Source organism: Nicotiana attenuata, unplaced genomic scaffold (assembly GCF_001879085.1).
Source record: "Nicotiana attenuata strain UT unplaced genomic scaffold, NIATTr2, whole genome shotgun sequence".
Taxonomy (NCBI): domain Eukaryota; kingdom Viridiplantae; phylum Streptophyta; class Magnoliopsida; order Solanales; family Solanaceae; genus Nicotiana; species Nicotiana attenuata.
In genome coordinates this window covers 66,832-81,478 of record NW_017671891.1, presented here as the reverse complement: position 1 = coordinate 81,478, position 14,647 = coordinate 66,832, and the positions used below count along the sequence as shown (strand labels likewise).

The following is a 14,647-nucleotide window of genomic DNA, read 5'->3' as shown; positions in this document are numbered from 1 at the left end:
CCAAATGTTCCTCCATCTCCTAGTTCTTTTATTGAGCACCAAATCAACTATTAAGCCTTCAGCACCTGCTCCAACTGCGTTAGCAAGACTCTCAATTGTTCAAGTTTACTAACGGAGGCAAGAGACAAATGATACATGTCCTGCATCAGTTCCTTCGTCATCAGATCCTCCTCCGCCTGATCCACTAGAAAACCTTGACCTTCCTATTGCTCTTTGCAAAGGTACATGTACTTGCAAATCCACATATTCCATTGCTAATTTTGTTTCCTATGACCGTTTATCCTCTACATCTAGAACTATAATTGTTTCTCTAGACTCCATCTCGGTACCTAAAACATTGAAGGGAGCTTTGAATCATCCAGGATGATCTGATGCAATGCTTGAGGAAATATATGCCTTAGAGGATAACCACACGTTGGATTTGGTGAGTTCACCCAGGGGAAAGAAGCCAGTGGGATGTAAGTGGGTCTTTACAGTTAAAGTTAATCCAGATGGTTCCATGGCAAGACTTAAAGCTAGACTTGTGGCTAAAAGGTATGCTCAAACTTATGCGGTGGGTTTTTTTCGACACTTTCTCCCCAGTTGCCAAACTTACTTATGTCTATTTATTTCTCTAGCTGCTTCTGAGAATTGGCCTTTACATCAGTTGGATATCAAGAATGCGTTCCTTCATGGTGATCTTAAGGAGGAAGTGTACATGGAGCAACCATCCAATTTTGTTGCTCGGAGGGTATGGGAAAGTCTGTCATTTGAAGAAGTCTTTGTATGGCTTGAAGCAAAGTCCTCGAGCTTGGTTTGGTGAGTTTAGTGAGGTAGTTCAGGAGTTTGGGATGAAAATGAGCAAGTATGATTATTCAGTCTTCTATCAGCAATCAGCAACGGGAACTACTCTTCTTGTAGTATATGTTGATGACATTCTTATCACAGGAAGTGACTATGTGGGGATTTCTTCCCTCAATCTTTCCTGCACACTAGGTTTCATACAAAGGACTTGCGCATGTTGAAATACTTTTTGGGAGTAGAAGTAAATAGAAGCCAGAAGGGAATTTTTTTTTATCTCAGAGAAAGTATACTCTTGACTTGCTTGCAGAAACTAGAAAGTTGGCAGCTAAACCCTGCAGTACTCCAATGGTTCCTGATGTGCATCTTATGAAAGATGATGATGATCCGGGGAGATACAGGAGGTTAGTTGGAAAATTAAACTACATCACTGTGACTCGTCCAGATATTGCTTTTGCGGTAAGTGTTGTTAGCTAGTTCATGTCCGCACCAATTGTCAAACATTGGTCAACTTTGGAATAGATTTTATGTTACTTGAAAGGAGCTCCTGGACTTGGCATATTATATAGTAATAACGGCCATACTCGTATTGAGTGTTTTGCAGATGGTGCGAGGGCTGGATCCAAAATTGATAAAAGATCCACTACATGCTATTGTGTCTTTGCTAAAGGGAACCTGGTATCATAGAGAAGTAAGAAGCATAGTGTTATATCTCAATCCAGTGCAAAATCTGAGTACAAAGTTATGTCACAGTCTATGTGTGAGATTATGTGGATACATCATCTTTTGACTGAAATTTGGTTGGAGCATCCAATACCAGCAAGACTCTGGTGTGAAAATCAAGATGCCCTCCATATTGCGTCAAATCCGGTGTATCATGAAAGAACTAAGTATATTGAGGTTGATTGCAATTTTATTCGTGAGAAGATTCAGGAGAACTTGATATCCACCGGCTACGTGAAGACAGGAGAGCAACCAGTTGATTTATTCACAAAGGCGTTGAATGGAATTAGAATTGATTACCTTCGTAACAAGCTGGGCATGATCAATATCTATGCTTCAGCTTGAGAGGGAGTGTTATAAAATGAATGTAGAAAAATGAATGTAAACATACTTTATGTAATGTACATAGCTAGCAGAATTATAGGGATTCACTGCAGATTTAAAGGATCTTTTTTTAGGTATTTGTATATATACTTGTTACTTCTTGGGAGATTGCTCCAATTTCTCTATCTTTTACAAGCAATAACAGATTACTTTTTGAAATCAATAGTATATTACTTTATTCAAGGAGGAAACGAACTCCAAAATGGGCCAAATATTACATCCCAAGATACTAATAAAAAGTATTAAGAAACATCACATGACGCATTACTAGCACAAACATATGATGATCAAGTGACATCCATTTATGAAACGGAGATATGCCTAGACACAATTAACGTCGAACAGATTTTATTTAGAAAGATATTATTGCATTGTCTTTGATAGTAGAAGAAATTATCCAAAGTAACTTGAAAAAAGAGAAATGGGAGGAGTGAAACATGAGTATCAACCAATCAAAAATTATTTCAATTTGTAAATAATAGGCAGAGTTTAGAACATACACTTCCCAACTTTGATCTCGATAATGCCTCAAGGGTGGCTGATTCTGCTTCCTGCACGGTACGCATTACAAGGGAAAAGAAATAAGCATCAATGCAAGAAGAAACTATTCAAGAATTAGTTTTTAGAAAGGTGCTATTCAGAAAGAAACTTAGGAACTTAAAGTAGAGCTTAACCACGATGCAGACATTACAAAGCACCTTTTTTATTTTGTTGAGAGGGGGAGGCGGGTAGGTAAATAAAATTTCAAGGACAAAAAGTAGAACCTCTGACGAAAAAATATACCGGGAGAACACCATATAAAATTCTGTCCATCAAAAGTATCCATATCGCCAAGTATTCAGCATAAAACAAGAATATCAAAAGGAATTGCACTGAACCATTCTGATTCCAATCATATAACAGTGAAACATGGAAGGCAATTTCCTTTTTTATGTTCAATCATTTGTGCTTAATTACAAGAATGCTTAGTCCCATAGTTCACCTTACAATCCAACTACTCAGTTCTCACTTATATATCGGTTTGTTCTAATCATAATAATCTGTGAACTTGCACTAATTTGTATCGAAGAATTTCTCATCTGTTATTCTTCCATTCCCATGATATTCCTTAAAAGTCTCAGAATTTTAGACATTTTTGGGCCCAATATACAATGTCAGTTTGCTTTCTAAGGATTTGAATATATAACTGCAAGTGATCCAACCAGCATCCAAATGAATACAGCAACAATTGATTCAATCAATGTTAGAGATTCGTCATTCCAGATAGTTCTTCAATCCTCATTACATTACAATTCTATGCCCTTATCATCCTATAGTGCTCCACCCCCATCTTATCCAATCAGCAGAAAACGATCAAGCTACTTTACAAAACAACATTTAAAATCTGAAAGCTTTTGTACACATCCAACACAGCACAAGAGCTTGAAACGTCAAAAATCGTTCACATTAAAATTTAAAGAAGCCATGGGTGCAAAGACAATCCATCACAATTTTCCTGCGATCACCCAAGCTAGTGGAATCTAAGTGAAGAGTAGCGATTGGTATAGTTAAAGAGACCTAGTGAGCATCACGTTGATGAGAGAATAACCTCTTTCACTTCAGCTATGGGCTTCTCTGTATTGAGGCTGCATCTCACCATGCCTCCAAGATAAATTGATTTGTTGGTTTTTTTTTACTTCATCAAAAAAAAATCTTTAGAATTCCAAAAAATGCCACTTGGAAGGGTTTCCTTATCTCACTTGGGAGGCAACTATTCTCATGCAAGCTTGTAACTCTTTTTTTTCTTTTTCTGCGGGAATAAATACAAACTTACAATTCCACTTAACTCTCCAGTCTCCACTTCATCTCTTACTCTAGTAAGACCCTAAGAAGGTAGCTGTAAAGTATGAAAAAAGAAGAGATGTTGGAAATGAATTGTTCAATTATTCCCTCAAGTATGTTGGTGTTTAAATTATAAGTAATCCTAAAAAGGAAATGATAGTACTTCCTATACCTAATTACACAGTTATAAGGACTCTAAACATCTCCCATATTTACAAGGAATGGTCTCTCGCCATGTCAACAGTAGCAAATAAGACCAAACAGCTAATAAGAGATTTTCTTCAGAGGGATAGGGATGAAGTCAGGGATGGGGGTTATTCCCACAGAAACACAGTTGTGCCTTCCTAAGGAGGAGGGTGAACATGCATTCAGAATTTTATGAACAACTGCATCCCATCATTCAAGTTAAACCATCCCATTGCTTCAGTAATCAAGAGAATGGTTTCTATTTGACCAGTATTATCAGAATGAAGAATAAACATGTAAGTAACAGGTCAAACAATATATATTTAAGAGAAGAAGTCCAACTTAATACGAGTCTTTGACAATAATCAAAAGCATTTGACGAAGTAAATTTGGATAAAAAAGAGTGTTCACCTCTATTTGTTGAAGTTTTGCCTCGAAAAGTTTTTCTCGGTCTTCTTCCTAATGAGAACAAAATGGAAAAAATAAATTGATTTTCTGCACTACTTAAATATGCTTTCTGAACATTAGAGATTTCAAATAATAAAGGTTGCAATGTATCATTGCATCGAATCAACAAATGTTGTGTACTTGCTACCTTAAGAGACCTTCCATCAACAACAGGATGAGCTAAAATGAAGACTCTATCAATAAGAACAATAACAGGCTCCTTGCCAAGACTTTTCCAAGGAACCTATATTCAAACAGAGAAGTGATATTAGAAAGCAAAAACATGACACAGAACAGTCAAGGAAAAAAGGGAGAGCTATACAAGCAAAAAATACGCGCACCTAATTTCTAAATGTTTTTTATACAATCTTGGTGTATATTACCGATACTAGATGAAGGATGGCCCGTGCCAACATGTTAATTACAAAAGAAAAAGGTTTGACAGCGTTTGATTTGGCTTTTTAAGAGCATCCATGTTTTATTTAATTAAAATAGTGTGTGATGGATTACAAGCAAGTTTTATGATTCCCATGCGACGGGAACTCAGTATTTTGTGGGCTTTATTTACTTAGGTGACTTAAAAGAGCTTTCTTACGCTGATCATCTACGGAAAAAGAAATTTTGAAGATGATAACAGGATTGTGACAACTATATACCTTAGTTAATAATCTCACATGATTCAAAGAGTACCTTCTACTTTGTTCTGGGTGTGGGTGTGAGGCTAGTCTGATAGTGTTTTGTCTTAAACTGCTAGTGGTTCATGTTGTGTTCGTACTATTTTACCGTTTTCATAGTACCTTGCCATTGTTACTGGTCATGGTTATTGTTTTTTCCATCTATTTTCTTGTTCTTACGATGCTGGTATAACCTTTCTGGCCTCTGCTGTTGTTACTGATCTATTGTCTCTTTTTGTCTTCTTGAGTCGAGGATCTATCGGAAACAACCTCTCAACCCGTGCGGGGTAGGGGTAAAGTCTGCGTACACACTAGCCTCCCCAAACCCCACTTGTGGGATTTTACTGGATTGTAGTGTTGTTGTTGATTCAAAGAGTACCTTCACTCTGAATACTAAAAGCTATTGCACTTCCCAATTAAGTATTTGAATTAGAAATTAAATTCTTGGAATAAAGAATAATTTAGTACAAACAATGTGGAGGGAAAAACAAAGCCTAGAGAATATAGTAAGGTAGTCTTATTACTAACCATGTTTTGTCTCCTTTATCTCAAATTTCAGAAAGTATAATAGTTTATACAGAACAATTTTTGTTGCAAAATTCATGCATCCATTTCCAAAGAGACCATTTCTCCACATGAATTCAAAAACTCATTTATACTTCTTTAAAGTGTGCACTAACTTTAATGAAGTAAGCACCTATTACTATTTTGGATACTAGCAATAAAAGATTCGAGCAAATATAAATGATGGCTTGATTAGAGGATTATCTGAGGGCAAATATTGTAAAACAGATCAAAATAGGGAAAAAAGAAACTGTTGCAAAATTTACCCTGTAAAATGTACATGAAGCGTCGGACTCAAAGGTTGTTTTATTTTACTAGAAACAAAAGGATAAAGAAGGTAATAAAAGGGGAAAATATGGGCCAAAAGAGACAAAGAATGTCCTTTGATAAAAAGATAAAGCGAAAGGAAGGAAACTCATTAGTAGGTAAAGAAGGTAGTAAAAGGGGAAAAACGGAGGCGGATCTAGGATTTAAGTTTTATGGGTTCAACCTTTAAGGTCTTTAGAATTGAACCCATTGTCTTTTTAAAGTTATGGGTTCATGTTGCTATTTCTTGCAATATTAGTGAATTTTTACACATAAATTTATGCTCCGCGACAAAATTACTGCGTTCAGTTGAACCCGGCGCCGAGACATTGCATCGGCCTCTGGGCCAAAAGAGACAAAGAATGTCCTTTGATAAAAAGATAAAGGGAAAGGAAGGAAACTCATTAGTAGGTAAAATTATTGAAGCTCAATGCACGGCAACGTGATGCGTAGGTGTTGGCAAGCTGCACAACCAAAAGGAGGCGCCGTTCCGCTTATATAGAATACTATTAACTTATCAGAAAGATAAAACAACAAAAAAAGCAAAAAGATATACCAACTTTTTACGTTAGTTTATCAATATATATATACAACAACAACAACCCAGTGTGGTCCCACAAGTGGGGTGTCAACTTTTTGATATATATATATATATATATACACACACACACACCAACTTTTTGATATATCGTGTTACATGTTCCACATTGGTTTGGGAATGGGGTTATTATCCTCTTAAATGGTTTTGGGCATTCCTCACCACATGAGATAGCTTTTCGGGTTAAGTTAGGCTCAAGATCTAGTTTCTTAGCATGGTATCAAAACCATACCCATTGGTTAGCGAATGTTCCATGCTATGTTATCCACGCTCTAACGACCATGTGTGAGCTTGCCGAGGCAATGTTAAATGTCTCACATTGGTGGAAGGAATAGGTTGTTATTTTCCTTATATGATCTTGGGTAATCCTCACCCCATGAGCTAGAGGTTCATTTTTTTAACATATCAAAATGGTATAAAGTAATTCTTAGTTCTAATACCTCGACATATGCTAATATTTCCATGGAATTTTGCATTGACCAAAACAATTGGACACCGCTCAAAGCAGGAACAAAATAAGGACCTCAGTAAGCACAACATTACTGTGATGACAACAAATCAATATATTACAATTAGAGTAAAATTGTGACAAGTTTATGCTTGAGTAGCTACACTAGGTATAACAAGTAAAGCACCTTTGGATAGAACCTATAAGAAGCACTGCATGAGAACTATAAACCACGAAAATCATTAAGACATAAAGTAAATAATTTGTAAAAAAAAAAAAAAAAGATGATTGACTTGCTAGAAAATGGCCAAAAGGTAACTGAAAACAAATCAAGTATCAGGATACCTTAAGAGTTATGGTTCCAACAAAACCAGCTTTGACAGTAACTGGTAATTTCAAGGAATTCAAAGCCTCTGCCTTCAGTTTCAAGTCCTTGAGAACCACATCACCTATAAAAGAATCGAAAGTTTGTAACAGGGGATAACAGCACAAATTTAGGACGCCAAACCTCTTTTTGTTTTTGACAAATGAAGGTGAAATTAGATTGTAACAGGGGATACCAGCACAACTTTAGGACGCCAGCCCCATTTTTTTATGACAAATGAAGGTGAATTTATTTTTAAAAAAAGGAAGGAAACCATGCATTTCAATAGAGCGCAACAAGGATCCCAAAATTCGCAATATTATATAATGGTACACTTGTAACATGGAAATTAGAAACACCTACCTTTTAGACTGAATTTTTCTCATCAAATCAATACACTAATTACTCATCAGAGAAAAAAATCACCAGCCTTTCAGCTTGCAGCTAGTATAACGTGAATAAAGTAATTGAATCGGAGATTTAAAAACCAAATAGGAAATAGAAAAAATATGAATATACCTTTCCATACGCTGATCCTCAATGCCTCTGCCGACAATCCATGGACGTATTCACCAAGATATCTTCGAAGCAAATGCAGAACCTACACCATGTACATAATATTGCTCAACAAAGCTAATATAAAAATAAAAATAAAAATAAATAAGAGGAAAAAGAAGTAACAGCAACGAAACATGACATGAATAAATTGTTTCTCGTACCTTTTCCTTAATTCTGTCAAATACGATTTACTAAAACGCATTATTCTCATAAATTGTTTGGTGCTTATGGTTCTCAATGTTTAATTATCTATTGTTCTTTCAATAAATGAAGGTTCATTTCTCTCATGTTGTAGTCTCAAAGAAAAACACCATCCATTTCTCAAATGTCTAGTAGCCATAAGAAGCAACTACAATTATTTTTGCCATGTTAATGTGATGTTATTATACTCACAAACCTAAGAACGTTGAAGAAGTGCAGTCACTTGAAAAGTTTCCACTTGTTATAATTAAGCGAAATACGATACATTTCTCTCTTGAAAATAAATGAAGGTTTATCACTCTCAAGATGTAGTCTCAAAGGAAAAAGCAACCTTTTCTCAAACATCTAGTAGCCATAAACCAACTAAACAGTTTTCCCGTGGTAAGGTTCTTTTTTTTTTTTTTTTGATAAAGTATACACCAAAAAAAAAAGAGAAAGAAATATACACAAAAAAGAGAACCTCACAACAAAATATGGTTCTTTACAAAAGACACCCAATCTTCTATGCATAAAGGAGTCTCATGGGGTGCACCAAACACAATAAGAGAAAAGAGACTATTCCTCAAATGCACAAAGCCCTCCTCAACTCCATCAAAAGCCCTCCTATTTCTCTCCTTCCAATTGACCCACATTAATGCAAGTGGAGCGACTACCCAGGCTCTGCGTCTTCTTCTCCCCCCTCAAATTTCCAACTAAACATTACTTCTTTAATCGTGCCTGGCATCACCCGTCGAACTCCAAACCAACCCAACACTTCACCCCACAAACGAGATACAACCTGACAATAAGTCTCCTCTTCCCCCGAGCATTTACACATGAAACACCAGCTGACACATATAAGTCTCCTCTTCCTCAGATTCTCAGTCGGTAGAATTACCCCCTCGTAGTTAACCATGCAAAGAAGCATACATTTCCACACCGAATGATAAATTTGCTTCCTCTCCACCCAAAAGTACACTACAGTGGGACTTAACCGAAAAAACACCCTTATTCCTTTCTCCCATCTCCAACCGTCATGGCTATTTTGTAAAGTGATCTACTTGTGGAGCAACTCCATCAATCCCTGAAATTCTACTAACTCCGAATCTCGCAAGTTCCTCCCAAACCTCAAATCCCAATGCATTTCTTCGCCTTGTATCCGTCGTGTGCTTTGAATTGACATCTTCTTTTGGCATGAAATCCTATACATGTTAAGAAAAGTGATTCTCAAAGTGTTGTCTCCGCACCATTTACGTCCCCAAAAACTTGCTCTACTACCATCACCCTCCCTAAAAGATACATTCTCAAAAATTCTTCCTACCCTTTTAAGATATTGGTAAAGTGCTATTATTATAAAGGTAAACCTAAAAATGTCAAGAAATGCAGTCATTAGCAAGGATTTCATCTATTATCACTAAGACTCAAGGCATGGATGTAGTTTCACCAGCTCTTATCTGGATAATACTCCCTCCGGTTCACAATAAGTGACCAATTTGCTTTTAGCACGCCCATTAAGAAAATACTAAGTTCTATACAAAAATACCTACTATGACTAAACTACCCATAATTAAACATTTAATGTGAGGAGTAAGAAAACTTTTTAGGGATATGTACATAGGGGTTATTCTGTAAAAACAAATTGAATTCTTTCTTGATTACATAACTGGACACTTATTTTGAACAAAAATGACAAAAGCAAATTGGTCACTTATTGTGAACCGGAGGGAGTATGGAGAGAGAGGAACAAGATAGCTTTTGAAAGGTCAAGTATAATTTTATACATATAAGGAGTAGCTTTATGTCTCTGTTTCTTTTTGGTGCACCCATGAGGTTCTTGTCTTGTTTGCTGTTTTTTTTAAGGTACAGTTGAAAGATACCCATGAGATTCTTGTTTTGTATAGATGATCGGGTGACTTTCATAAGAACCATAACTTGATTGAGGTTTCTATACATTTTTGTATACTATAGGAATTTTTCCAACATTAATATAATCATTTTCCTTCTTTCAAACTCACTAATTTCATGGAATGCCGCATGGTCTCCATCAACTCTCCTATGATAATACTCCAACAGTGCTGAAAGAAAGCTAAGATGAAATAGAGTGTTAAATTTCAAGCTTTTTTGAACGCACCAACCAATTTGTCTCATGCGTGCTTGGGTATCCATCGAATTCGTTATGCCTTTGATAAGATGAATGATGAGTCCACACGTGTGACCATTTCTAAAAGCTCGTGACCTTCCCCCTTCCGTAGTCACTAATGGCGTAAGTGTTGTCCAATATTAGAACCAGTTGATGAGCCGCATAACTCTCTGCCGCCTTCCGCATCTCCTCCCCTCCAAGGTCCTTCCTGACCACTCCCTCGTTGCCACTCCTATATGGTTAAACTCTATTCCCTAGTTTATGTCTCTAATTAACTTTTTCTTTAAACAAAAGCTCGTAAAACCCCACAATTGCCCCTCTAACTTCCTCTTCCCCCTCGACACCACACCATTTCTTCTAAGGATTCAATGTAGTTCATCCTTCTATTCGCTACAGCTATCCTATGAAAAGAAACTTTGTATTAGCATCCCCTTCCTTAACCACAACGCCCTCAATTTTTGCCTTCAACTAGTCTCTTGTAGAACCACCAACGAGAACAAGGCTAAAACTCTCTTCACGTCCTCTTTCCTAGCGCTCTCTCTTCTATCACTCTCATCTTCTATCACTCTCATCTCTTCCGCTTGCTCAACCTCCCCAACTCATTCATCAGTATTTTTGCCACCTTAGTATTTTTGCCTCCTGCTTTTCCGCTTTCTGAAAATAATATTGGTCGTAGATATTATTGATCATAGATAAATGGCCAAATACATAAGCACCCACTTAAATTTGGCACCATTTTTTTCAATTAGACACCTCAAGTTTCATAATGATCAATTGAACACCCCTACTTAACAGAACGGTGTCTCATGCACAATTGTGTCCGTAAGACCTTGTGCATGAAAGACACTTGTTGCTGACAAACAAATCAACTAACGACATGTGTATTTTTTAAGAAAAAAGGCACTTGCCATTATATTTTTAAAAATTACAATAAGAAAGAAAAAGATTTACCTTATTCCCCTTTCTTCTACTTCACCCTCCCCCCCCCCCCCCATCCCCCATCCCTGTTCTTTTGCTCCCCTACCCGAGTTATGCTTTCCCCTCTTCCTCCAGAGAAGAATCAGGAACTTCGATTGCAAAGTAAGGCTTATTAGATGAGAGGGATTTAAATAGGGTATTGATATCATTTGTGACGAGATCACTGAAGAAAACTTGGAATTCTAAACTTTTGGAATTGGGAAGTATTGGTAGGTACTCCATTACGGCTGTTTGATGTAGACGCAATGCGTTTGACATCAAGCTTTTGAACAAATGACACTTTGACCATTTGCTTTATAGAGTATAAGGATTATTTGAACTGACAAAATATAAAATCGAAAATGAAAATAACGCAGAAATATGAGTTCAGTGGGTAGAAAATCTGTAATACGAGTCCAACATAGAAAATCTATAAAGAGATATCATGTAGAAATTTTCATCACCGTTTTGGTGATAGCTTTTAATAAGAAAGAAGATGGTAGTTCGGGGTCCACATAAAATTCAATTTGATTCTGAAAAAATAAAAAAACATGAGTAACTAGCTCAAATTTAAGTGAAACACGCATAATTTGCCATGTCAATGTGACGTGTCCAAAAGACAATATTTTCAAGTAAAGCTGTTTATCTGGTCACTAACTAAGTTAGAGTTCCTAACTAATAAATCGTGCCACGTTTGAGGAGCTATCTAGGAAATTGGCCTAGATAAATACTAAATGCCCTATAAATAGGGGTGTTCATAAAAACCCGAATAACCGAACCAAACCGAAAACCAAACCGACAAAAAAAAGCCAATACTTTTTAGGTTTGGTTTTGAATTTTAAAAACCGATCAAATTTGGTTTGGTTTTGGTTTTAATAAAAAAATAATAACCAAAAAAAAACCGAACCAAACCGACTATAAAAATAGGTATTTAAAATTATTATTACACCTACATATATGTATTTTTATATAAAGTTTCTAAAATTTTGTCGTAGCCCCACGTGAATTACTCTTACAAAATTCCAATAATTAGGTTTCTTCTTTTAATTATTTGTTATTTTTAGGGTATTTCTTAGGATTTTTATTTAATTGTTTTAGTCATTTTTGTGCATGTTTAAGTTTTATTTAAATTATAAAAAATACAAAAAAATAATCATGCATTGCATTTAAGATTTATTTTTGCATTTTNAAAACCGATTACAAATTTGGTTTAGGTTTTACGGTTTTAATATAAAAATTAATTTCCAAAAAAAACCGAACCAAACCGACTATAAAAATAGGTATTTAAAATTATTATTACACCTACATATATGTATTTTTATATAAAGTTTCTAAAATTTTGTCGTACATATTAGTCATTTGTATTTTTTGTCTAGTTCTTTGCTATTATAATAATCTAATTCTTTGCCTTTACATTCTAGTTTGATTGGTAGTTTTCTTTTGCAAGTACAAGAATTTATTTCATGATAAAAATAATCTATTTTTAATTGAGTACTTAAATTATTCATCACTATTTAATTCAATTATCATCAATATATCTTGGTAAATGATAGATTTCTCAAAGAGCAATTGATTTGATAGAGTTACGTTGAAAATGTAGTCGCCCGAATATGCTTTTGGTAGTGTATGTCTCATATTTAAGAAAAAAACAGATAAATTACCGAAAAAACCGAAAAACCAACAAAGACCGAATCGATAAAAAACCGATATAATTGGTTTGGTTTGGTTCCAATATTTGAAAAACTGACTTACTTGGTTTGGTTTCTTTTTAGGGAAAAACCGACCCAAACCGAACCATGAACACCCCTACCTACAAACATATAACTTTTTTCCTTGAATAGTATTTCAACTCCTTTTTTAAAAGTAAAATAGTACCCTGATACTTTCAGGGTTGATTTTAATGTCATCCTTAAAAATAATATGAAGCAAGCAGTATATTGAATTACATTTCGGTTTAAATAGATATTTATATATCAACATTGTGATGTATGCTTAATCTTAAATTCTTACTAATTTTGATATTAATACCCATTGAAATAGCTTCTCTCTTTATATAAATTACTACCATAGTGACAGTTTGTGTGACATACTAAGATTATCCCACCTGATTTCGGAGTTCATTCCTTTACTACTTTCGCAAAACTTTTGACATGAGTTTGCCATCTTTTTGGTTTTTTATCTCCTTTACGGCTCTTATTTTTTTGGTAATGGCTCTTTCATGTCTATTTTAATGGATTGCACTCCTCTTTAGTGGTAACACCTATCAAAATATCACATTTACCCGTCAAGACAAAACCAAAAGAAGAAATGACCGTACCAGAAAATATTCATATCACAGCCACATCAACCGCATAAAAAATGCAGTAATGCGCTCATCATCAGCATAGTTTGCACAACGTGAAGTTCTCTTCTCTTTAAATAGGTCTTTCAACAATGCATCACGAAGTAAGACAACTCCATTCCCTTTGCATATTTTCGATCTCATTTACAGCATATATTTCCTTTTCCGATAATCCAAATAAGTGTTGTTACTTGACTTCTCAAAGTAGTTAAGCCTAAAACACAACAGCTCTAAGGAAATAGTAGTCCAGTAACTGGCATTAAGAAAAAATCCACTACTTCGAATACACTACTTAGAAAATAGGTCGAATCTAATTCACCACGAGTTTCAAATTTTAATTAAGCCTATTAACTCGATAAAACAATTCAATTACCGAACAATAAATACAGTACAAACATTGAACAGTTTATAACACACAATAAATAGAAAAGGAAAATAAAGTGAGAATGAGAGTTATTTACATGAGCTTCGAACATGATGATGAATCAACGGCGATCTTTCACGGCGGCAGGAACCGAACGCCGATAAAATTAGCGGCGATCACCGTTCAAATGCAAGCTGTTCATTTACAAAGATGTGATGAAACCCTAGCACCTTCTCGAAGATCGACACGTAGCTTTGGAAGTTTTTGGAGTAGAAAAATGGCGAAAGGAAGGGGATTGATGAAAGTATACATAAAAACGCATAAGCGGTCATTTCCAAATACTGTGCATTGCAGGCCGTGCGGTTTTTTTGTAAATGGGTCGGGTTCAGTCGGGTTAAGAGGTTGGGTAACGAACACGCATTTAATGTTCAAATTGGTTTGGGGTGATTCTATAATTACTATAACTCGAAGGTTATCTTTGTAACAATTGAAAATCTCGAGGATTTGACCTTTTCTTGTGTTTAACATTAAAACTAAGACCGCGTTTTTTGAGAAATTCCATTTGCTCGCTGGTACAAGTATGCTATTAGAAAACAATTGCAACTTAAACTTTATTTTCATTATTTGATATTCATCTAATTTAAGAAAAGTGAAGTAAAATTGATAATTAGAAATCCGAACCATTCTTTTATTTAGAGCCCGTTTGGATGGGCTTAATTTAAGTTGCTCAACAATGGTATACCTATCAATTGTCCATGTAAATTTGTTAAGCGGATTTCCATACATATAGTTTGATTCTTTGACTTGTGCAG

The 14,647-nt window shown here is 35.4% G+C and overlaps 1 protein-coding gene across 1 annotated transcript in view; it reads right to left on the bottom strand.

The window, feature by feature from the left end:
- Window positions 1-14,200, bottom strand: part of LOC109210755 — a 93,448-nt gene extending 79,248 nt beyond the window's left edge. The window contains exons 1-6 of the mRNA XM_019374216.1: window positions 13,933-14,200; window positions 7,815-7,896; window positions 7,277-7,380; window positions 4,490-4,585; window positions 4,306-4,353; window positions 2,388-2,438 (exon numbers count right to left, since the gene is read on the bottom strand). Coding sequence (XP_019229761.1) covers window positions 2,388-2,438; window positions 4,306-4,353; window positions 4,490-4,585; window positions 7,277-7,380; window positions 7,815-7,896; window positions 13,933-13,947 — 396 coding nt within the window. The 5' untranslated portion in view covers window positions 13,948-14,200. The remainder of the gene's footprint in view (window positions 1-2,387; window positions 2,439-4,305; window positions 4,354-4,489; window positions 4,586-7,276; window positions 7,381-7,814; window positions 7,897-13,932) is intronic.
- Window positions 14,201-14,647: the final 447 nt, after the last annotated feature.